The sequence below is a fragment of the Pinus tabuliformis genome, chromosome 4_2, assembly GCF_031772625.1.
Source record: "Pinus tabuliformis cultivar Carrire ecotype Pingquan chromosome 4_2, CPIR1, whole genome shotgun sequence".
NCBI classification, from domain to species: Eukaryota; Viridiplantae; Streptophyta; class Pinopsida; order Pinales; family Pinaceae; genus Pinus; species Pinus tabuliformis.
The window spans coordinates 109,263,751-109,289,677 of record NC_142304.1 but is presented as its reverse complement, the minus strand read 5'-3'; the positions used below and the strand labels follow the sequence as shown (position 1 = coordinate 109,289,677).

General features: G+C 38.7%; 1 protein-coding gene across 14 annotated transcripts in view; it reads left to right on the top strand.

Moving 5' to 3' along the window:
* Positions 1-25,927, top strand: part of LOC149168511 (endonuclease V family protein) — a 526,712-nt gene that overhangs the window by 434,714 nt on the left and 66,071 nt on the right. The window contains exon 8 of one of the 14 annotated variants that reach the window (XM_089428274.1): positions 24,086-24,507. The exons of the other annotated variants lie outside the window; for them this stretch is intronic. Within the exon in view, the coding sequence (XP_089284400.1) occupies positions 24,086-24,148 (63 nt within the window). The 3' untranslated portion in view covers positions 24,149-24,507. Of the gene's footprint in view, positions 1-24,085; positions 24,508-25,927 lie in introns of those variants that run through there. 14 annotated transcript variants of the gene reach the window in all.

The following is a 25,927-nucleotide window of genomic DNA, read 5'->3' as shown; positions in this document are numbered from 1 at the left end:
CTGCTTACTTCTTTGGCTTTCTGACAACTGCTGCTGCTCTCTAGAAATTAAACTACCAAGGAAATCGAACTCCACATGTCTCAAGTGTGTTCTTCATCTACCCATTGACTTCTTCTTAAAATCCTTTCTCGGAGCACCAACGACCAAGATTAAAACTTAATCAAAGGCCCAGATTATTTCCTTGTCAATCCTTGTGAGTTTCTAGCTAACTCACACCTTATCTCAATTAATACTAATTAATTAACCAGTTTTCCTAAGTTTAGACTTAGGAAACATTAAAAAATAGGTTACTAATCTAATTGAGACACTTCTAGGTGGAATTTCCATAAACGATTTCTGGGTTAAGGAGAACTCCTATATTTTAGCCTCTCCACAAAGTTTCCAGACTAGAACACCTTCGATGCTACAAAGACTAACACTCCCTCTTAGCGAGGAAGGTGTTCTAATGTCATAGTGTTGCAACACCCTATCTCTATATCACCCTCTATCACCCAGTTGATGTCTCATCATTATGATTTCCCACCTTTGCCGACCAACTACTGCACAACTTTGATGTTACATTTGTGTTGTTGTTGACGCTGCTGCCAACTTTGTGTCTGCACTGCAACTCCCTCTCATCTGTTGTTGCTCCAACTACAACTATTGCAACTGAAAAGCATCTGAAATACTAAATCGTCTATGTTTGCTACATCTATCTCCTGAGTCTTGACTGCTACTAGCATCTGCACTGTCTACTGAAGAATCTGCATTGCTGCCAACTCTGCACTAAACCATTTGCTCTGTTGTCAACATCGCACTGCACTCCTCAACACCTGACTACTACTAGTCTGCAACTGTCACTCTAGATCTGACTGCATCTATGACCCTGATCCATCCTGCTACTAAATATTATGGGCCCCTGTTGCAAGGTGATGATCCATGAGTCGGACACCTCAATGGACCCTGCCCAAGTCTGCGCGTCTGAACTCTAATCTACTCATACTGCTGCTATCTCTGCACTGTTGCTGCAACCCCTGCAATAATGAGTCTCATCTCCCTAGATCCTGAAGCACTAGCTTCCATAGTGTTGCACCCACTGAAGCTAGACTCCCTCTGAGTTTCGATCTCCCTATGGGAAATCTCTCTGCTCCCTCCTGGCAACTCGCATTGTCCTCCTGTACTAGAAATTGGACTACGTAGCTTTGCGCTGGGAATCTTCTGGTTGGAACTACACCTACATGTTGCAATTGGGCAATTCACACTACTTGTGTCACTACATCTAGCTCTACAACTATCTCCCGGGTACTGTTTGCAACTAGATTTGCAGTTATCATCTAACTGACTGACTTCATTTGTTGACACTAAACCTGCTACTATGACACTGTGGGCCACCCAAAGCAAAGGTGATGATCCTAATACAACATCTGGAACTAATTGAACTGATCTCCTTGCTTCTTCTCCACTGGATCCTGCCCACTCCGCACACTGGAGTTTCGTACTCCTCCTCGATCTGGTGCCCCACTATCTCCTTCTGAGCCTAGTCCCTGGCTGAGAACATTCTTTCCTTTGCAACTTGCACTAGACAAATCATACTCCCTTCGACAACTAGAAGTTGGTCTGTTGCCTAGGTCTCCATTCTGGCTAATCTCCTCCCTTTCTTGCTTGGTTGGCTACCCAACCACTCGCACATAGATAGAAAGGTAGGGCAGTTGAATCCCGGGTCGATCGAACAGGGGCTTGAAATGAAAGTATTTCACTACCACCTGCAGATAGGAAGGAAAGAGTTGTTGCAGATGATCCGGAGTCCAGAAGCAGAGAGTGATATCTCGGGTAAGGAAAGTAAGCTTGTGGGAATATGTCCGGGACCCTCCTGGAATTCATAGTTCTGGCTGCTGCTACTACCACCTACAGCTAGAAATTTGGATTTTTGCAACTAATAACCCTCTGAGATAAATTCCCTCTTTGTGTGCACTTCTCTTCCACTAGACACAGATTCTGATCTAGCAAACTGCTGCAAAACACTCTATGCCCCAGACAAGAAATCTGCTTAGTGAATATTTGAGCAGTTGCTCCCTCTGCCTATTGGAATCACTGAATTTGGAAGCCGAAAATTTTTCTGCCAACCTGTACCAAAAAATTGATCTTCCCAACAATTTGATCTTCCCGGCTTAGGCTCTACAAAACCTCCAAAAATTCATCCTACTACTCCCTATGAACAATGAATTTTTTCTTTTGCTTCTGAGTTTCCTTATCTGATCAATCACCCTCTGATACCATGTGAAATTTTGAAATCTAAAATCCTATTGCAGAAACTAGAAATCATTTCTCTAATTGTTAATTTAATTTAAAAATTTATCTGCTACTACAAATACCAAGTAATTCACAGTGCAACCTTCACAAATAAATTGCGGATGAAAATAGCTCTGGAAGCTGAGGAAATACTAGCACACACACATAAAATTGACATCGTGATTTTTGGACAGATGTCCTTGGAAAAACCCAACTTAGGAAAACCGATGCAACAGTTGAGGGTTTTTATAACTATGTAGCAGTGGGAAATTCTGAGTACAATTTGGATGCCAAAAAATGGCAATCTTGCAAAGAAAACACTAGCAAAAATATCTTGAGGGAAATTACCTTCACTCAGAGTAATCCTGACACTTGACTGCTACTGAAAAGCAAGTCGTACAACTGCGTCTGCGCAGGCTTTGCATCAACCTGAAACTGCCTACCACACGTGCTACCTGAATCATTTGCTAATCAAGCCTTCCTGCCTGTTGTTACAAGGAAAATTCTTCTCTGGCACTTTGGAGCCTTTGCCCGACCTTTGGAATTGAAGACATCTTCCCCTCAGCAAAAATCGAACTTTGAGGGTCTGCGCGACCTCCTGGAGAAATCTCAGCCTTTCTCTACAATGCACTGCACTGGATCTGGAAATCTTTCTCCAACAAACTGTCCCCACCTCTCATTGTCTTTGCTTCCTTCTCTTGTTTTCGACAACTGTTGTTTCTCTCTCAAAATTGAACTCCACAAGTGTCTCAAGTGTGTTCTCCATCTACCCATCAACTTCTTCTTATAATCCTCTATTGGAGCACCAACAACCAAGATTAAAACTTAATCAAGGGACCAGGCTATTTTGTTGTCGATCCGTGTGAGTTTCTAGATGATTCACACCTTATCTTAATTAATACTGATTAATTAACCAATTTTCCTAAGTTTAGACTTGGGAAACATTAAAAAAATAGGTTAATAATCTAATTGAAACACTTCTATGTGGAATTTCCAGAAACGATTTCTGAGTTATGAGAACTCCTATATACTAGCTTCTCCACAAAGTTTTGAGACTAGAACACTTTCGATACTACAAAAACTAACAGTTAGGCTCAATGATTGATCTTTGACTTTGAAGGATGAAAGAAGGAGGTCAAGGAGAGCAGATTATATCAACCCATGTTAATTGTTGAAGGACTTTTGACAATGACAGGTGGCAGCCCTCCGTGCTTTAAGTATGTCTTCATCGGGAAGCATAGGAAGGCACTAGTGGGAAGAAGTCTCTAAGAGTTGTGTCCTTGAAGGACTAAGGAGCAGTTGGTGGCCAAGAAGTCCTAGAGGAGCTGAGGAGCAGCAATGGGTAGTTGAGAGTTGTTCACAAACGAAATTGTGAACAACTCGATAGGAGTCTCTATGTGTTGATGCATTGAAGGACTAACAATCATCTAGAGAGCAGTTAGAGCCGTGTTCAGTGACCTAATGGAGTTAGTTCATTGATAGAGGCAAGTTGGAATTGTTGCAGATTAGAGCCGAAGTTCTAGGCAGATGTGTTCAGGATACGTGTACTGAAAGGAGTGTGTGTGGCCACCATCAACAAGTAGGTAGATAGTATCTTGTTCCTGGTAGATTGGTGGTCACAATTGATGACACCAAAGCCTAGTTTGTATTTTTGTATCGGTGGATGTATGAGGGCCATTGCCCCTAGTACAAGAGCCCTAGATAGTTGTATTATAGTTTGTTAATATAACAAAGTTGGGCAGTCGAAAATTGTAAAAGGTTGTCCATATTTGTGCACTTTTTGATTTAATGTTTTTTATATTCCGTTTTGCAAACCATTTTGTTGTGATATTTGGATTGGTAGTGTCAGTGTTTCTATGACCCTAACCTAGATCCCAGTGCCATGGAAAAACAAACAACTTTATAAAAAAAATCAAATTCAAACTGAACCTAATCATTGTTGAACCCAAACTCAAACCCAAACCATGTGATTTAGATTCTAAGTGGGTTGGAGATGTAGGGGATAGAAAAAGTACTTCAAGGTTCTTCAATTTGGATTTAAGTATGATATTGTAGTTTAGTAAGAATTAGGAAATGATGGCATTTATTTTGGAGCAAGTAGAATACATGATAGCCAAAGCTGCTAGTTGTGAAGCTATCTAGCTTTTCAAATTGATTGCAGAGTTGGCCAATGTGATGTTCAAGCCTTGTTCATTTTAGATAACAATGGTATGTTCTATGCTTGCAACAATTACTTCAATGTCCTTTTATCATCCCAATGATAATTTCCAATAGCAATCATATTAACCATTAATTACATTGACAGTAACTGTAGATAAAACATAAACAATAAATGAAGAAGACAATCCAAGACAAGAGAACACCAGTATTTGGCGAATGCCAGGGAAAAACTCCAAGATGGGGAAACCCCTTTGATCAATTCTTCTTATTATTATACCAAATGTTCAGTAGAAAGAGAGTACAAAACAACCTTGTCAAATCTGCAATTCTACCTTAAGTCAACAACTGTCAAATCAGCCCTAACCTGTCAAACTCTGATCAAACTTTTTCAAACGAGCTCAGTCAAAGGAGAGAGGAAAGCAACCTCTATTGCTGGTCAAAGTCAGCCCAAAATAGTCAACGGATCAACAATCAAATTTGGTCAACTTGTAGTCAACTCTGTGGTTAAACAGGCCTGCGGTCAATGCAGGTCAAACATCCCATAAAATCTTGGTTTTTGTGCCAAATAGTACGACCTGCCCAAACAAAAAAATGCCCAAAAGATCGAACTAAAATTCTGCACAGAAAGTCAAAGTCAATGTTGGTTAACGTTGGTCAAACTGCAAAAAAAATTCAAATTTTCAGCCTTATAATTTTCGTCTTCCTTTCTGCCACAATTGTGAGAAAATTAATTGCCCAATGAGGTGTACGAACCAATCGGATGAGGAGAGAGAAGAATGTGTGAGTTGATGAGGTGCCAAATGAGGTTTGAGGTCTTCCTTTTTTATACAAGTCGTTGAGGGTCAAAAGACATGTCGCTTAGGCTTCATGAGCCTACATGATGGTGTAGCCGACCTTGACAATTTGCACGTGTGGGGTTCACTTCAAAAACACATTTCTCCTTGTTTGATTTGGGTGATATTTAGGTCAATTTTGGTCCTCTCGAAAGGAGGAATTCATTGCAAAAATTATCTCCATCAAATGAGCTGTCCAAAGTGGAATTTGGCCCCAATTGCCAATTTTAAAAAGCCTATTGTGGTATTGTTGTCGCGCGGATTGACACGACAACGCTCAGACCGGGGGCTGTCACTCTGATCCCCGATCCCTCCGTTTAAGCATGTCTCCCGCGGCTAAGGGGGGTAGTCCCTGTGAGATGATGAGACCAACTGTCGACCAGTTGGTTGGGAGACACGAGATACGATGTAAAAAAGCACTCGACGGATTTGATTAATTAAGCAGACCAGTGCCTTAAGAGATTATAGTTAAGATGATTACTTGTTAGATGATATAGAAATGTAAATCGTGAACAGCAATCATCTATCATCAGCTAAATCACAATGCTCTTAGAATGACCAAAACGATATCCAGCAATTGAGATTTTTTCCGAAAAATGAATGCTTTAAACCACCATGAACCATAAACCATTAGCCAGATATCATATTCGCATCTCGAATTGAAAATTTTAGATCTCAGCATGAAAGATACGACAATTCCCGAAAATGACTGGATCTGACAAAGAGAATTTTCCACAAAATTTTTATATATATATTTTTTTTAATTTTTAAATCTTTTTTTTCAAATTTTTTATTTTTCAATATTATAAAAAAAAGGAAATTAAAAAAATCTAAAAATTTAAAATTCAAAATCTATTTAAAACTGAAATCTAAAACACTAAACCTAAGCCTAAAACCAAAATAAAACAAAAAAATTTAAATCTAATCAAATCTAAAACATAAAAATAAAACAAAACTATACAAATTTTAAACCAACCTAAAAATCAAATCAAAATCTAAATGACAAAACTAAGCTTAACCCTTATTTTTTTTTTTATATTATAAAAATCCTAAAAGGAAAAAATCTAAAAAATCTAACTAAAATCTAAATGTAACAAAAATTCATTTCTAAACTAAACTATGCAAAAGTTATAAATGGAATTATTTACAAACTAAATCTAAAAATATAAATCAAAATCAAAACGCATTTCTTTTTTTTTGTTTTCAACTTTTAACATAAAAATATAAAACCTAAAAAATTAAATCCTAAAATGAAAATACGACATTTTTTTTTTTTTTTTTATATGAGATTTAAAATCTAAAAAATAAACTAAATCTAAATCCTAAATTAGACTACGCTAACTCTACGTACATACATATATTTAAAAAAAATAAAAAATCAAAGATTAAAATACGCCTTGAAACTAGAACAATATGAATCTAAACCCTAAAGCTACGGCTATGCAAAACAATCAAATGCGTATATCCTCATATTCACACCGAGAGATGAATCGAAATTGCGCAGAAGGTAAAAACCGTAACCCTGAAATGACTGAGTGATGGGTTCAGAGCGTAAACCTGCGTATGCTGAAACGATGTTACTTGCTGCGATGGGAAATGACCGAGTGTATGCCGTCCGAGGGTTTCACAGTTCAGAAAAAATGCCGTCCAACGAAGTGCTCTGAGAATCCCTCACGCTGAGAACATTTCTGTAATGACTGATTTCGATATGGAACAGGTTTCTGGTCTGGAGCTCCCGCTGCTAACGTGTAACCTCGAACAATTCTCGATTTTCTTCAACGTCATACATATGTACAATGCGTTTACCTGTGGATAGCCAGCGTTGAAATCTGAACAGTCGACGGCGTGGATGGAACCTTCTACAATGCTTTCAACGCAGGGATGTAGTTTCATTCCAGAGTATGCAGGTTTGACGGCGGATGAATGCTAAAATGGGCATTTACATTGATCCAACAAATGGATGAGCAACTCTGTCCGCATACACCCTCGACAGGAAGGTTTTTTGGATCAGCTTTCTGCGGCTTAAATCCACAGGAAATGCAATGATGGATACACCGCATACAGACTTGTGGATATCGATTTATCTCTGTTCTCAACAGGTTCTCATGCCTGGCCGCATAACCCAAAACCTTCACACGAAATGCTCTGAGCCGATTTACTTGAACGATGATGGCAGAAATTGATAAAATGCGTTGATGTTTCTCTTTGCTGATTGGCCAGATAATGATAGATCAACACAATATGCAATGCCCTTTGATAACCAGACAGCGGTGAGGAGAACGTGTATCAGATAATATCTCTGAAAACCTTGTACAAGAAAACACAAAAGAGCATAAACACCCAAATGAAAAATCTGTGTAGAGCAGAGATTTAAAACCCTAGATCAAAAATTTAAAACCCTGAAACAACTGATTAATGTACAGATTTGGCCCCTTAACAGCCAGATTCAGCGATAAGCACGGAAATATTTTGAAGAAACAGAAATTTTAGGTTTTCACTGTGAAGAACTTCAGAAAACTCTCATGCAAATTAGAAAAATAAACCGAATGATAGACCCAGGATCAAATCCCACTGGGCTCAGCAAAAAATGCTTGCGGGAGCTGGCTAGTTCAGCCGAGAACTTCCCCTAACGCCCACAATCTTCCTTCAGAAAATGTTTTCTGCACAGCTCAAGACAACCGTCAATTAAGAGGGCAAAAATGTTGCTAGATCTCAAACAGTAATGGAGATACCTGCCATTACTTCAGAAACCCTAACAGCACCCAAACCCCAGCAAGTGAACAAGATACCTGTGCTCACAATACTCTACAAAAAGCTATTATTAATGGCTGAAAATAACATATGTAGAAAATGAAATGATCTCACAGCATTCCAAGAGAGTAACACCAGCAAGATATGGACCCCAAAGTCTTCTTTTATTAACCAGAAACAGATTTACAAGAGAGCTTCTTCAGTCTTAGACTCACAGATCCTATTCCTCGAAAATGAGTCATAGCACCCTATTTCAAGGAAATGATCCAACGACTAGTTCGATTGATCCATGTAGAAATGATCTCGACCGTTGATGAGGATCAAGACATCTCTTGATCCCATCCGTCGATTTATTCACTTAAATTTTTTAATTTTTTTATTATTTTATTATTTTATTTTATTTTTTTTAATTTTTAAATTAAAAAAAAAAAAATTATTATTTTTTATTTATTTCATTTTTTTTTTTTTTTTTAATTTTTTATTATTTTATTATTTTATTTCATTTTTTAAATGGATCATCGAACTAAACCTTTGGAAACATCACCTAGGACCTAGGACTTAGGACTCACGAGGGGATTTAAAACATTTTTCGACCCTCAAGACACATTACATCATGACTTTTACAACTTACATCTCAAGGGGACAAGCCCACTTAACACAGACCCTCATAAATTACCCAGTTCTGTGACACAACTATAATCTAGCAGATTAACACACTAGGATTCTCCTAAAGTTCTAATGACAAAATCCATCCCGGCTTTGGGGTCAGGTTTGAAGGAAAACTCTGCTGATCCATGGATCGGTGAGACGAAAAACCTCCCGGGACGTAGATTACCACTAGAAAGTTAGGTCCACCTAGGCAATACACATACACGACTCATGTCTGCTAAGATTATTTACAATTCATACATGCAGACTGGGTTTACAATTAGAATGATCAAGCTGCTGATGACTGTAGGCTGGCACGGACACATCGATCAGGTGCTGCTCCTTTCTGTCAAGAAAAAGGGGGTGCACTGCATGGGTAGTTGACCAGTAGAGGTCAACATCTGGCTCTACTTGGGGACACTTTGCTGCTTGCAGGAATGTGAGAATCCAGAATCTGCACCCATACAACACACAGATAAAAATAAGTAGTGTCCATTCCAAAATCATCATATACATTAAGCACAGGAAAGATAAAAGCTCTTCATTTATTGACTAACTAACAACATGAAAAGTAAATCTAATCCTAAAAACAGAAATGAAATGCTGAAAAGACAAGGAGTAGGGTTAGAAATACGATACAAAGGATGCCCTACGGCATCAGATGTGTTCAATATAGTGCATACTGAGCATTTGCCTGCTTTCAGGCAAATCTGTCGGCTGCTTGTCGGATGTGCCATGTCCAATTTTGCATATGGTAGGACTCTTTCCTATCCGAAAATCAAGCTGCTCACGGTCGTCTGACGTATCAAATCTTCTTCTTATTTTCTTTCTCTTGCGCTTTTTCTTTCTGGTTGGTTGAATTACTGATGACCTGGTACTTTCTGTTTCAAAGCTATCAGATGAAGTATGTAAGATATGCGTGCTATGTCTTTCTTCATCTTGCATCTGATCTTTATCATTCTTAAGTCTGTCTGGATCACCTTCAATCAACCATCTTTCAATCGAATCAATAACCTCCCAATAATAAGATGAATCTTGTTGCAGCAAATGAGAAGACTCCTGATCTGTTGATGTTTGCTGGTTTCTCTTATCCTCTGCCAGTTGCTGAAACCTTTGAACTTGTGTTTTAATGGCATCCATCTGACTAGAGTGTTCAACCTTTGTAGCACTGATTTGTCTAGCATGGTGTTCTTGCATGTCTTTTATTACTTTAACATTCTTTTCCTTTATGTCCATCAAGCAATGCTGCATAAAATTTATTTCTTCTTTATGATTCGCTTGCATGTCAGCCACTTGATTATTATGATTGAACGTCATGATAGTCATTTCCTCATCCATAGTTAATAACTTGTTTTGCATAGAGTCAATTTCCTTATCATGATCAGCTTTCATGGTCACCATATTTTCCTTTAAGACTGACAACCTGCTTTGCATGATTCTAATTTCTGTTTCATAATTAGTTTTTATGGCCTCAATTTCTTTAGCATGGTGACTTTGCGTGACCTCAATCTCCCTGTTACGTTTTTCCAGATGGGTGCATAAAGTTTTCACATCATTGACATAATTAGTTTGATTGATTTCCATATTTCTCACCAGCATCATTAGGTCTCGTATAATTTGCTTTTGCTCTTCTTTTTCATTGTCATTTGTCCCTGATTTTTCACTATCATGAACTTGATCTGCAATATTTCCGGTGGATGACACATTCTGACATGATGAATCGTCTTGGGATCTTTCAGCTAGACCTCTTATCAAATTACTTTCATTCTGTTGCACAATTTTAGAGGCAGAAGGCAAGTTGTTTGGACTATCATATCTATCTTTAAAAGCATTGAGAATGTCTTGTAAAGAAGTGAAAAAATCATGAGGAAAATTATTAAACCAATTCAAGGCATCACCCTCTAAAGAATGGACAAATAGACGCATCTTGAAATCTTCATGATTATATTGAGGAAATCTACAATATAAGGTCATTACACAAGTAAACATGTTTAAATGCTGACCAACAGTGACCGAATCACCACCCGAGAACTTAAATAATTTACCAACGGCCTCTTTCGGAAGATCATGGAGATTATCAGTAAAATGACATGGTTTAAATGAATAATCCATGATGAACAATGAGAGATCAAATGGATGATAGAAAGAGATTTCTGCTCAAGAAAATCAAGAGATGAAAGAAGTGGAGTCGCCACTTGAACAATGAATCTGATTCTAAGATCCAAAAAGGAATCACAAGTAGATATGAGGAAGGCTTCTTGTCTGGGAAAAATGAGAAAATGGAGTCGCCACCCAAACAAGAAACAACCCCAAGAGATGCTGCTGATATGGGATGAAAAGATGCCAAAAATATTGAATCTTCCAGCTCAACTGAGAGATGAGAGATGAGAAGATGAATGTCGATGAAACTCCAGGAACAATTTCCCCGGCAACGGCGCCAAAAAATGTTGGCGTTGCCAGGCCAGATGAAGAGATAAGAAATGAGAAAAATGATTTGTCGTTTGAAACACCGAGAAAAAGTATCCTCGGCAACGGCGCCAAAAAATGTTGGCGTTGCCGGCTCAAATGAATGATAGACAGATGAATGATGAAAGATGAAAAGATGTTGAAACACCAAGGATAGAAAAACTCTATCCCCGGCAACGGCGCCAAAAAATGTTGTCGCGCGGATTGACACGACAACGCTCAGACCGGGGGCTGTCACTCTGATCCCCGATCCCTCCGTTTAAGCCTGTCTCCCGCGGCTAAGGGGGGTAGTCCCTGTGAGATGATGAGACCAACTGTCGACCAGTTGGTTGGGAGACACGAGATACGATGTAAGAAAGCACTCGACGGATTTGATTAATTAAGCAGACCAGTGCCTTAAGAGATTATAGTTAAGATGATTACTTGTTAGATGATATAGAAATGTAAATCGTGAACAGCAATCATCTATCATCAGCTAAATCACAATGCTGTTAGAATGACCAAAACGATATCCAGCAATTGAGAATTTTTCCGAAAAATGAATGCTTTAAACCACCACAAACCATAAACCATTAGCCAGATATCATATTCGCATCTCGAATTGAAAATTTTAGATCTCAGCATGAAAGATACGACAATTCCCGAAAATGACTGGATCTGACGAAGAGAATTTTCCACAAAATTTTTATATATATATTTTTTTTAAATTTTAAATCTTTTTTTCAAATTTTTTATTTTTCAATATTATAAAAAAAAGGAAATTAAAAAAATCTAAAAATTTAAAATTCAAAATCTATTTAAAACTAAAATCTAAAACACTAAACCTAAGCCTAAAACCAAAATAAAACAAAAAAATTTAAATCTAATCAAATCTAAAACATAAAAATAAAACAAAACTATACAAATTTTAAACTAACCTAAAAATCAAATCAAAATCTAAATGACAAAACTAAGCTTAACCCTTATTTTTTTTTTATATTATAAAAATCCTAAAAAGAAAAAATCTAAAAAATCTAACTAAAATCTAAATGTAACAAAAATTCATTTCTAAACTAAACTATGCAAAAGTTATAAATGGAATTATTTACAAACTAAATCTAAAAATATAAATCAAAATCAAAACGCATTTCTCTTTTTTTGTTTTCAACTTTTAACATAAAAATATAAAACCTAAAAAATTAAATCCTAAAATGAAAATACGACATTTTTTCTTTTTTTTTTTTATATGAGATTTAAAATCTAAAAAATAAACTAAATCTAAATCCTAAATTAGACTACGCTAACTCTACGTACATACATATATTTAAAAAAAATAAAAAATCAAAGATTAAAATACGCCTTGAAACTAGAACAATATGAATCTAAACCCTAAAGCTACGGCTATGCAAAACAATCAAATGCGTATATCCTCATATTCACACCGAGAGATGAATCGAAATTGCGCAGAAGGTAAAAACCGTAACCCTGAAATGACTGAGTGATGGGTTCAGAGCGTAAACCTGCGTATGCTGAAATGATGTTACCTGCTGCGATGGGAAATGACCGAGTGTATGCCGTCCGAGGGTTTCACAGTTCAGAAAAAATGCCGTCCAACGAAGTGCTCTGAGAATCCCTCACGCTGAGAACATTTCTGTAGTGACTGATTTCGATATGGAACAGGTTTCTGGTCTGGAGCTCCCGCTGCTAACGTGTAACCTCGAACAATTCTCGATTTTCTTCAACGTCATACATCTGTACAATGCGTTTACCTATGGATAGCCAGCGTTGAAATCTGAACAGTCGACGGCGTGGATGGAACCTTCTACAATGCTTTCAACGCAGGGATGTAGTTTCATTCCAGAGTATGCAGGTTTGACGGCGGATGAATGCTAAAATGGGCATTTACATTGATCCAACAAATGGATGAGCAACTTTGTCTGCATACACCCTCGACAGGAAGGTTTTTTGGATCAGCTTTCTGCGGCTTAAATCCACAGGAAATGCAATGATGGATACACCGCATACAGACTTGTGGATATCGATTTATCTCTGTTCTCAACAGGTTCTCATGCCTGGCCGCATAACCCAAAACCTTCACACGAAATGCTCTGAGCCGATTTACTTGAACGATGATGGCAGCAATTGATAAAATGCGTTGATGTTTCTCTTTGCTGATTGGCCAGATAATGATAGATCAGCACAATATGCAATGCCCTTTGATAACCAGACAGCGGTGAGGAGAACGTGTATCAGATAATATCTCTGAAAACCTTGTACAAGAAAACACAAAAGAGCATAAACACCCAAATGAAAAATCTGTGTAGAGCAGAGATTTAAAACCCTAGATCAAAAATTTAAAACCCTGAAACAACTGATTAATGTACAGATTTGGCCCCTTAATAGCCAGATTCAGCGATAAGCACGGAAATATTTTGAAGAAACAGAAATTTTAGGTTTTCGCTGTGAAGAACTTCAGAAAACTCTCATGCAAATTAGAAAAATAAACCGAATGATAGACCCAGGATCAAATCCCACTAGGCTCAGCAAAAAATGCTTGCGGGAGTTGGCTGGTTCAGCCGAGAACTTCCCCTAACGCCCACAATCTTCCTTCCGAAAATGTTTTCTGCACAGCTCAAGACAACCGTCAATTAAGAGGGCAAAAATGCTGCTAGATCTCAAACAGTAATGGAGATACCTGCCATTACTTCAGAAACCCTAACAGCACCCAAACCCCAGCAAGTGAACAAGATACCTGTGCTCACAATACTCTACAAAAAGCTATTATTAATGGCTGAAAATAACATATGTAGAAAATGAAATGATCTCACAGCATTCCAAGAGAGTAACACCAGCAAGATATGGACCCCAAAGTCTTCCTTTATTAACCAGAAACAGATTTACAAGAGAGCTTCTTCAGTCTTAGACTCACAGATTCCTATTCCTCGAAAATGACTCATAGCACCCTATTTCAAGGAAATGATCCAACGGCTAGTTCGATTGATCCATGTAGAAATGATCTCGACCGTTGATGAGGATCAAGACATCTCTTGATTCCATCCGTCGATTTATTCACTTAAATTTTTTAATTTTTTTATTATTTTATTATTTTATTTTATTTTTTTAAATTTTTAAATTTAAAAAAAAAATTATTATTTTTTATTTATTTCATTTTTTTTTTTAATTTTTTATTATTTTATTATTTTATTTCATTTTTTAAATGCATCATCGAACTAAACCTTTGGAAACATCACCTAGGACCTAGGACTTAGGACTCACGAGGGGATTTAAAACATTTTTCGACCCTCAAGACACATTACATCATGACTTTTACAACTTACATCTCAAGGGGACAAGCCCACTTAACACAGACCCTCATAAATTACCCAGTTCTGCGACACAACTATAATCTAGCAGATTAACACACTAGGATTCTCCTAAAGTTCTAATGACAAAATCCATCCCGGCTTTGGGGTCAGGTTTGAAAGAAAACTCTGCCGATCCATGGATCGGTGAGACGAAAAACCTCTCGGGACGTAGATTACCACTAGAAAGTTAGGTCCACCTAGGCAATACACATACACGACTCATGTCTGCTAAGATTATTTACAATTCATACATGCAGACTGGGTTTACAATTAGAATGATCAAGCTGCTGATGACTCTAGGCTGGCACGGACACATCGATCAGGTGCTGCTCCTTTCTGTCAAGAAAAAGGGGGTGCACTGCATGGGTAGTTGACCAGTAGAGGTCAACATTTGGCTCTACTTGGGGACACTTTGCTGCTTGCAGGAATGTGAGAATCCAGAATTTGCACCCATACAACACAGATAAAAATAAGTAGCGTCCATTCCAAAATCATCATATACATTAAGCATAGGAAAGATAAAAGCTCTTCATTTATTGACTAACTAACAACATGAAAAGTAAATCTAATCCTAAAAACAGAAATGAAATGCTGAAAAGACAAGGAGTAAGGTTAGAAATACGATACAAAGGATGCCCTACGGCATCAGATGTGTTCAATATAGTGCATACTGAGCATTTGCCTACTTTCAGGCAAATCTGTCAGCTGCTTGTCGGATGTGCCATGTCCAATTTTGCATATGGTAGGACTCTTTCCTATCCGAAAATCAAGCTGCTCACGGCCGTCTGACGTATCAAATCTTCTTCTTATTTTCTTTCTCTTGCGCTTTTTCTTTCTGGCTGGTTGAATTACTGATGACCTAGTACTTTCTGTTTCAAAGCTATCAGATGAAGTATGTAAGATATGCGTGCTATGTCTTTCTTCATCTTGCATCTGATCTTTATCATTCTTAAGTCTGTCTGGATCACCTTCAATCAACCATCTTTCAATCGAATCAATAACCTCCCAATAATAAGATGAATCTTGTTGCAGCAAATGAGAAGACTCCTGATCTGTTGATGTTTGCTGGTTTCTCTTATCCTCTGCCAGTTGCTGAAACCTTTGAACTTGTGTTTTAATGGCATCCATCTGACTAGAGTGTTCAACCTTTGTAGCACTGATTTGTCTGGCATGGTGTTCTTGCATGTCTTTTATTACTTTAACATTCTTTTCCTTTATGTCCATCAAGCAATGCTGCATAAAATTTATTTCTTCTTTATGATTCGCTTGCATGTCAGCCACTTGATTATTATGATTGAACGTCATGATAGTCATTTCCTCATCCATAGTTAATAACTTGTTTTGCATAGAGTCAATTTCCTTATCATGATCAGCTTTCATGGTCACCATATTTTCCTTTAAGACTGACAACCTGCTTTGCATGATTCTAATTTCTGTTTCATAATTAGTTTTTATGGCCTCAATTTCTTTAGCATGGTGACTTTGCGTGACCTCATGGTTTCTTTAGCATAGTGTTGTAATTTCTCTGCTGAAAGACACAATAAAACAAGGCCACCACTGAAGCTGGATCGGAGACGTAGCCCTGGAGAATAGGGTGAACTCCTTATAAAAATTGCTTGTGTCTTTGTGTTGCTTACTGTATTTCTCTGTTGTCTTTCCATTTTATTGTCTGTGTATTGGAAATCTAATCGATCCATTGTTTCAGTAACACAGAACACACACCAGCACATGAGTCTGTAATAACTTGGTTTAATAAATCTTTAACTGATGTCACTCATAGGGTGAATATCAGATCAAGTGGTATCAGAGCATAAGGTTGTAAGGTTGGACAAGCTTGTGTTGGTATAGCTGTGAATGCTCACAAGATCAAAGCTCAAATTAGGAGAAGGAGAGTTGGTGCAAACTAATCCTGAAATTGGAAGAGTCTATCCCTGAAAGACCATGTCAAAAGAAGGTTCTATGGGGCCAAACCCTCAATTCATAGAGAGTTTCCTAGTTATAAAGTCTATGGTTGAAGAAATGTACCGAGACTTTAGAAAGCAAAAGGTGGAAGATGCATCAGGCTTGAAGCAAGAGAAAGAAGAAGATGAGTCTCACTTCCATGACAACTCCAAAGGAAAGGGGAAAGAGGAACACTTTCTCACACCTCCTAATAGCCCTGTACATACTAAGAAAGCATCTTTGATTAAGTTAGATGTTAAATTTGATTTGTCCATATATGATGGAGAGCTAAATGCTGAAAAATTGGACAATTGGATTAGACAAATCGATGTGTATTTCAGGGTACAGAACATAAACTCAGACAAGAGTAAGATTCAGCTGGCAAGCCTACACCTAGGAGGCACTGCGTTGGTTTGGTGAGAAGGTAGAACCCAAGCTGACATGAAAAGACATGGCAAGACCATCTCTGTCTAGAGTGAATTTTTTGCTGCAATCAAAAAGCAGTTGTATCCATTGGCCTATATGCAGCAGGCCATGATGAGTTGGCAAACTCTTTGGCAGTTAAAAGGGAAAAGTGTACAAGGGTATACTCAAGAGTTCAGAAAGAGAGTATTGATGTTGGGTATTTCATTAGACTCATCAGAGACTCTTTTGAAGTACATTGGTGGTCTACACAGCTAGATGAGGCATACCATCCTCATGTTTAATCCCACTAGTATAGATGAGGTATTTGTACAAGCTACTCATCTAGAGGCTAGAGGAAAGAATGGCAATCCAGAAGTTGGGGGACCATCCCAACCCACTGTAAGCAAGAGCAAGGAGAAAAGAAAACAGAAGTGGAAAGCAAGGAAGGCTAACACTGCATAGAAAGCCAAAGCTTCATGCACTCACTGTAAAAAGGAGGGGCATGATGATGAGCATTGTTGGATTCTGCATCCAGAGCTGAGACCTAAGAAGTCCGAGGGCAAGAAGAAGAAGACAGCTGCAGCTATTCAGAGAGATTTGGGGTCAGACTCGGGAGATGAAACAACCATAACAGCCACAGGTATAAAAGGTAAGAATTCTGAAGCATCTACTAGTAATTCTGCTCAATCTGTTATTGATGAAGAAAATGAGAGAAAAAGACACGAGCTTTTCCATATTCGAGTTATTTCCAAAAATCAAAAGATTGATACTTTGTTTGATAGTGGCTCACAAGTAAATTTGATTTCTGAAGCAATTGTAAAGAAATTGGGATTAGCAACTACACCTCACAAGAAACCATACCCATTAGGATGGTTGAATGATAAAGCACAACTACAAGTGACTAGACAGTGCAAACTCAAGTTTTCTTTTGGGTCAGCATTTGTAGATGAGGTTGAGTTAGACATAATTCCTTTGGATATATGTGGAATTGTTTTAGGAAGTCCCTACTTGTATGATAGAAAGGCTATTTTCTATAGAGCTGAGAACAAGTATCTACTGGTTAAAGATGGAATCGAATACTTTGTAAGGGCTCATAAGCTCAAGAATAATTATACACTCGTAAACTCAGGACAGATGAAAAGAATGATTAATTCATGCAAACAATTCTACTGATGGTTGTAAAGGAAAAGAAACCTGATAAAACCAATGTATTTGAGGGCTGTAATGTTGAACAGCAAGTTGATATAGAAAAGTTGTTTCAGAGTATGATGTCTTGTTTCAAGAACCTAAAGGTCTGCCACCCAAAAAGGGAATAGTACATGATATTATTTTGCAGCAAGATGTTCCATTGCCTAACATTGGGATGTACAGGTTGTCTGCTTTAGAGAATGTTGAAATCAAGAAGCAGGTGCAGGAGTTGCTCGAGAAGGGCTTCATCAGGCCTAGCACATCACCGTGTGGGTCACCAATCGTTTTGGTGAGAAAGAAAGATGGCTCTTGGTGGATGTGCATTCATTACCAAGCACTGAATAAGATAACAATCAAGAATCGTTATCCCCTTCCTCGCATAGATGATCTTTTAGATCAGTTAAAAGAAGTTGTTTATTTCACCAACCTGGATTTGCACGATGGATACCATCAAGCCAGAGTTGCAGAGCAAAATGCATGGAAGACTGCTTTCAAAACAAAGCAAGGATTGTATGGATGGCTGGTTATGCCTTTTGGCTTAACTAATGCTCCTGCTACTTTCATGAGATTAATGAATGATGTACTCAGACCTTTTCTTGATGATTTTGTTATTGTGTAGCTGGATGACATTCTGATTTTTAGTAAAACGTGGGAAGAACATTTAAAGCATATTAAGTAGACATTAGATTTTTTGAAAAGAGAAAAGCTTTATGTTAAACTCTCAAAATGTGAATTTGGCAAAACATCTCTAAACTACTTGGGTCATATAGTAGGGGGAGGTGAATTGAAAATAGACCCCTCTAAAGTGGCAATCATTGTGAACTGGCCTAAACCCATGTTTTTTGTAGAAGTGAGAAGCTTCCTAGGAGCAGCACAATATTGGAGGAAGTTCATCTCTAACTTCTCCTCGATTGCAGCTCCCTTACATGCTTTAACGGGATTGAATAAGGTGTTTCAGTGGGGAGGCAAACATTAGAAAGCCTTTGACACCTTGAAAGAGAAAATTAGTACAGCACCTATACTATCACTGCCAGATTTACAATGTCCATTTGAGATCCAAACTGATGCCAGTGACTATGCCATGGGAGCAGTGTTGACACAACACGACAAACCCATATGTTACCATTATGAGACTTTTAATCCTGCAGTAGTTAACTATTCTACATATGATAAAGAATTGTATGCATTAGTTCAGAATGTGAAAAAGTGGAAACATTATTTAATGGGCAAAGAGACAGTAATACATATTGATCATTAGCCACTTCAATAACTACACTCCCAAACTAAGTTGCAACAATCAAGACATTACAGATGGATGGGTTTTCTACAACAGTTTCACTTAGTCATCAGATATAAAAAGGGCATACATAACAAGGTTGCAAACATGTTATCTAGACCCATTATATATGCATCTACCATACTTAAGCATAATTTTGTACTACATGAAAGCTACATAGAGCAATATGCTCAGGATATGGATTTTAAAGATGTATATGCAACTTTGAGTCAAGGCAAAAGAGTAGAAGAATTGGACTATCATATAAAGGACCGGTTCTTATACCATTGTGGGAAACTCTGCATTCCACAAACTGAGAGGATAAAGACAATTAGGGAAGCACATACTTCTCTGATATCATGTCACTTTGGAGTAAGCAAAACAGTTGCACAGCTGCAAAGATTCTGCTATTGGCTGAAAATGAATGAGACAGTTTCTAGATATGTAAGAGGGTGTGCCATGTGTGCTAAGAGCAAGCCCAGCAATAGAAAACTAGGCTTGTACACTCCATTGCCAGTTCCTTCTCACCCTTGGGAAAGTGTTCCCTATGGATTTTGTTGGAGGACTGCCTAAATTTAGGAAAGGTCATGATTATCTATATGTTGTTGTGGATAGGTTCAGCAAAATGTGTATTTTGATACCTTGTAGTAAATAGGTCATAGCTGAACAGACTGCAAAAATTGTTCTTTGAACATGTATGGGTTCATTTTGGATTACCCACTTCCATTGTATCTGATCGAGACACCCGATTTGTGGAGAAGTTTTGGTCTAGTCTGTGGGAACTGATGGACACCAAGTTAAAGAAAAGCACAACTTTTCATCCACAAACAGATGGCCAGACAGAAGTAGTAAACAGGACTGTGATCTGGCTACTGAGAGGTTATTGCAGTAAACATCCTAAGCTTTGGGATGAACACTTGTGTTATGTGCAGCATACTTACAATAGAGCCAAACACTCTTCTACACAGAGATCTCCTTTTGATACTTGCTTTGGTTTCACACCAAGGTCTCCTTTGGATTTTGTCTTTGGTAAAGATACCATGGTTGATGGACACAATGATGTGGACAAGGCAACTAGGTTCATTGAACAGATCCAGGAGATCCACCAGGCAGTACAGGAACAGCTGGAAAAGAGCTAGGCCAAGTACAAGGCTAGGCATGATAAGCATCGGATGGAGCATAGTTTTCAAGTTGGAGACCAAGTCTGGCTGTATATCAGCAAGGACAGGATGCAAGGTGAAGGTAAAAAGCTAAAGCCTATCAAGTATGGACCTTTTAGAATACTTGAGAAAATTGGTGAAAATGCTTTTCGCCTTGATCTACCAGCTTACATGCACATCTACTCAGTTGTAAATGCAGATTGTTTGAGATTGTTTGAACCTTCAATGATTGAGGACCCTAAAGAGCAAAGTCAATTGCCTTCTATTGATGACCTGCTACCTGAATACCTCAATGAGTTGCAGGAAGACACAGTGTTGGACAGGAAGGTGAGGACAACGCGCAGGGGAGAAGTTGAGTACCTCAGGATTGGGCTCAAATGTTCAAAGCCGAGCATTGCAAAACGGATTGAGATTAGACAAGTGAAGCAACAGTTCCTCACTTAGTTGATGCTTGAAAACCAACTTTTGGTGGTCCAAAATCTTTTTCAGTAGGGAGGCCGTGATTCGAATTGGATCCATAGAAAGGCTGTCAAGAACCATGACTGAATCAGGTCGAACAAATCTCTAAGGAAATCCAAAACAGTATCAAAAACACCTTGAACTAGTGGCCATGGCAGCTGACATGGAATGACGAGGACCTCGATCAAAGCGTGCTAACCAAGGCCCATGGAGACCGCAAAGGAGGCCAAAGTAGCCCCTGGGAGCCCCGGAATGGGAAAAGGACAAGGTTTTTGATGCACTAGGCGAACAGGGCCCTGAAGGGGGAGCTCGAGCACTCGGTCACATCGGGAGCTAGGAAACCGCGGGCAAAAAAAGCAAAAAGCACTAACGTACGAAGGCAGGTCCTACGCACTGGAAAACCAGCGGTATTGATCGGGACGCCCTTGAACGGTAAGAGGTTTTGGACAGGAGCAGAGCAATTCCAAACACCGATCGATGCGTGGCAGGCGGAGGTGAGAGAAAACTGTCGTTGATCGCGCGCTATCGACCGAACAAGTCAACCGCACGAAACGTGCGTATGGCATTGGATCTGGAAGGCCCAGATTGGATGGCTGAGATTGAACCCAATGGAAAGAAGCAGAATCGACAGGGAATTAAGCCGCGTTCTAAAGAGATTTGGAATCCATTTGACCGCCACAGTGGAGGAAGAACGCATCCACGGCATAACTGAAGAAACGAACTGACGAAGCATGCTGGCACCATTTAGAGGAGGACAATTGGCCACTCCCTGAGTGTTCATGATGACGCCAAATGCAGGCAACTCCAAGCGCAGCTGCAGAAGGTGAATCGGCACAGGCGAAGAGGAACCGAACAGGCATACGGATCGAATGGCTAAAGCCATGAACAGAGACAGTCGAATCAGTTAGAGTCAGAATTGGAGTCCAAGCGACCAAGAGAGATAGTGAGCAGTGAACCCTGAGAGGAGGACTGAACACAGAGAACAGAAAAGTCGAGCAGAAGAGACAGAGGGCCGAGCTCACCACAGGTAGCGTCAAGCACCAGAGAGCTTGAAGATTCAAGCCTTCCCATAGAGGAATCTGTCGGACTGAGCATCATATTTGGCTCTTTCCACTGTAGACCAAGAGGTCACAGAGCTGGTAGGAAGAAGAAGAGTCTGTGTACTCTAAATGGCTTGGGGAATCCAAGAACCACCCTGCCAAGCAAAATCTGCTTCAGGAGAACTCACATTGAGTCCCTGTATTGTAATTTCTCTGCTGAAACACACGATAAAACAAGGCCACCACTGAAGCTGGACCGGAGATGTAGCCCTGGAGAATAGGGTGAACTCCTTATTAAAATTGCTTGTGTCTTTGTGTTGCTTACTGTATTTCTTTGCTGTCTTTCCATTTTATTTTTTGTGTATTGGCAATCTGATCGATCCATTGTTTCAGTAACACAGAACACACACCAGCAGCACATGAGTCTGTAATACCTTAGTTTAATAAATCTTTAACTGATGTCACTCATAGGGTGAATATCAGATCAGAAAGGGAAGTTTGAGATTCTTAGAGAGAGATTGGGTTTGGTGGAGAACACTCTCCTTGCAAAGAGGGAGTGTTAGATTTTATAATTGTTACTCAGCTAGTCATTCTTCTAGTGATGGCACAATAGAAAAGGCAATAGAGATGATGCCTTCAGTGTTTCTTTGTAGTTGCGATGAAATCATTGATTGAGTTTTTTGTTGGCGGTAATATAGACTCTAATTTAGCTATAGTTTGGTTGTTGTTCTAGATTCAATTAGTTCCAAATTAAATGTTGTTTGAGATTTTGTGATTTCAATATTAGATAAGAGTTTTCATTTGTTAGTATTAGCATGCATGATATATTGTTAGTTAGAGAGCACATATCCTAAGACAATTGTGGTGCTTATGGATGGAGAGTTCCCAGTCTTAGGTAGACAACACTGATCTGTAGGTAGGAATGGATGCTCCATATCCTCTTTCAGTTATGCACTTCACTTGACACACTTATACATGCAAGGGGGGCGTGTTAGTTATGAAAAATGTGATTAGGGTTAGGATTTGACTCAGTCAAAGTGGCACTACTTGCATGTGGTATATTGTAACAATCAAGAGATTATATCAAACTATTTGAGAATCATCTTTCTCACGACCACTCCATGCACATTGACATCCAATACGATTACCTTAGAGATAGAGTTAAGAAGGGGGGAAATAGTTCTAGAGTATGTTCCTTTGAATTTTGCAAGTTATAGACATATTGATAAATCCCTTGGCAAAAGGGAGTTTGAGATTCTTAGAAAGAGATTGGGTTTGGTGGAGAACACTCTCCTTGCAAAGAGGGAGTGTTATATTTTATAATTGTTACTCAGCGTGTTGGACACCTAATCCTCTATGGGTTAGTGTGGAATGTGAACAGCCACCGGAGTCCAAGACACCACTTGGAATATGAATCCAAGGGTCACATCAATGTACTATAAATGTATATCATGTCAGTAATATTTGCAATCTAATGTTTATCTTTCACATTTGCTGTTTACATTCCATGTTTGTCTAACAGGGTATCAGAGCCGGTATGTTCCTAACCTGCTCAATCTTGTCTGAGCCAGTGGTTTTATGGCATCTTTGTGCTTGTCAGTTCTACCCTATTGTCTCTATCTTTAATTCCAGAACTTGAGAATCCTCATTGTGCACCTGTCTTGTCCATAGGGATCCTAAAGCTCCAATAAGATTTGTTGTCTGACAAAAGTCATTATACTCTGTACTCTGTGTTTGGACAAAGCTTTATTTTCTCTCTGAGTTTGGTGAGAGCATTATTCCTTCTCTGCGTTATTTTCTCTCTACATTTAGACAAAGCATTATTTTCTCTCAGCATTATTCGTTCTCTGTGTTTGGACAGAGCGTTATTTGCATTGAATAATTTGAAAGTGTGCGTTGAAGGAGCTCGAATTCTAGTTGCTTCTATCACAAATATTGCTGAATTGAATGGTATGTTTGAACTGAGTATATGCTGCATACGTTGGTCAAACATTCATGTGATGTGTAAATGGTATAGCGTGGATTTGAAGACCGTGTTTAATGTATTTTCTTTCTCTCCTCTCAGCATTGATTCATAACACATGCATTGAATTATATGAATACTTGTTTAAGGACTGAACGCAGCCTAACTGTATTTGGTTGTCAGTTCGTCCCTAACACAGTGAACGCTACCCTACATGGTTTAAGCCGACCCATGAACAACTGTTGAAGCAGCATTGTTGAAGTGATTGGAAATGGAATGTTCCAACAGTGGTTTGTGACGCTGAATCTCTGCATTCAAAACCTGGTGCGTTCCATGAATTTCACAAACTCCACTGCTTTGGAGTAATTACAATGATGATAAGCCAGAAATGTAAGATCTGTTGCTTCTTTCATGTAATCTTCATGGAACTTTAGGTACTCTTTCATCATACTGTTTAATTCAGACCAAAGAGGCGATGACAAGAACTGGGGAAAAATATGATGGGACATTGATCCTTGCATTATGTTCTTGATTTCCAAACTTTTGTACCATTCAAATGCCGAGGCAATGGCAACCCAATATGTGTACATGTGGACGAGCAGAAGTCTGTATTGCCAATTATACTTTCTAATTGACAAGCCAAACTCTAGAATCAAAATTGCCTCAAATAATTAACCATGATGTTGAGTGCACCAAAACAACTCCATTAAAATATTTGAAGCCATTGGCAAGAGCTCTTCTCCATGCATAATCTCTTGATAATCAAGGTCTTTTGAAAGTTTTAGGTTCTCCAAGTATAATTTTGCCAGGAAAACAACATGAGCTACATGGTCATCATTCGATGCAAAATGCATCATATCGAAGTGCTCCTCAACTTGTAAAACCGCAATTGTTGTCCCCAATCCCTTGACCGCATCTCCTGGTGATATTTGAAAACAAATTTCACAGAACAAGGCATTCTTCTTTCTCCAAATAGTAGAGGAAACACCCTCCTCTCAGGAAGGTCGCTCTCTGGAAAATAAGAGGCATATATTTTGCATTGCTCATGCTGGTGGTTGTTTTTCGAGGAAAAGGAGAGCGCTCCTATTAAAAGCATTGGATTCAGGCACTGCCCACGGCTTCCTATCTCTTGACAGAGGAAGAGGCAATCCAGTACTTTTGGTTTGGTCTGTTCTTGCTGACCAACATATTAATTGAGGTTTCTATAATTTATATATTAGCAGGGATTGTTGTTGCATATTCTGCTCCACAAAGCTGGAAATGAACTCACCCGGCTTAAATATATCGAGTGATGGACAGCTGCAACAGAACACCGAATATTTTCCAGCCACGATGAAAATGAATGTCTCCGAGGTTTGAAAACTGCGACCACTAGCCTTTGGATTGTCTCTCTACCTTTGGATTGCCAGTTTGGGCCTTCAATATTTGTGATACTAACAGATTGTCTCTCTGCCTTCGTATTGTCAATTTGGACTATACATTTAAATGCATTATATTCCTCTCAGCTTTGCGTTGAGTTGAAACTCTTTTCGGGTGTCATTTTCTCTTGTTGACACCAAGGTTTTTTACTCTCACTTGCATCTGTGTCATTACTGTAATCCATATCAGATCATCGATTTTGTTGAGAATGGCCAAAGTTTATGAAGTATTAGATTTTTTGAAAACTATAATACACTCTACAACTAATGACATGGTGAAAATCAACAAATCATCTCTTGCTGACATTAGAATCTGTCTACAAAATGCACAAGAGAAGATTGATTTTTTTCAACTAGAATCTTAGTTCCAGCGAGATAAGCTTCAACATATTTTCCATTTCGAATTGTTTTCTGTTCAGAACAATCCACTGTTCAATATTGAGACAAACTCCCATCAGCAGCAAGAATATGAAGTTGAGGTTGATTCAATGCTCAATTCAAGAGAAGATTTGCATGCAAGTGCAGAAATTCAACTTGCACTTCCCAAGTTGATCATCAGACCTTGGGAAGAGCTCGTCCATAACATGAACAGAACAGGTCTTGGATA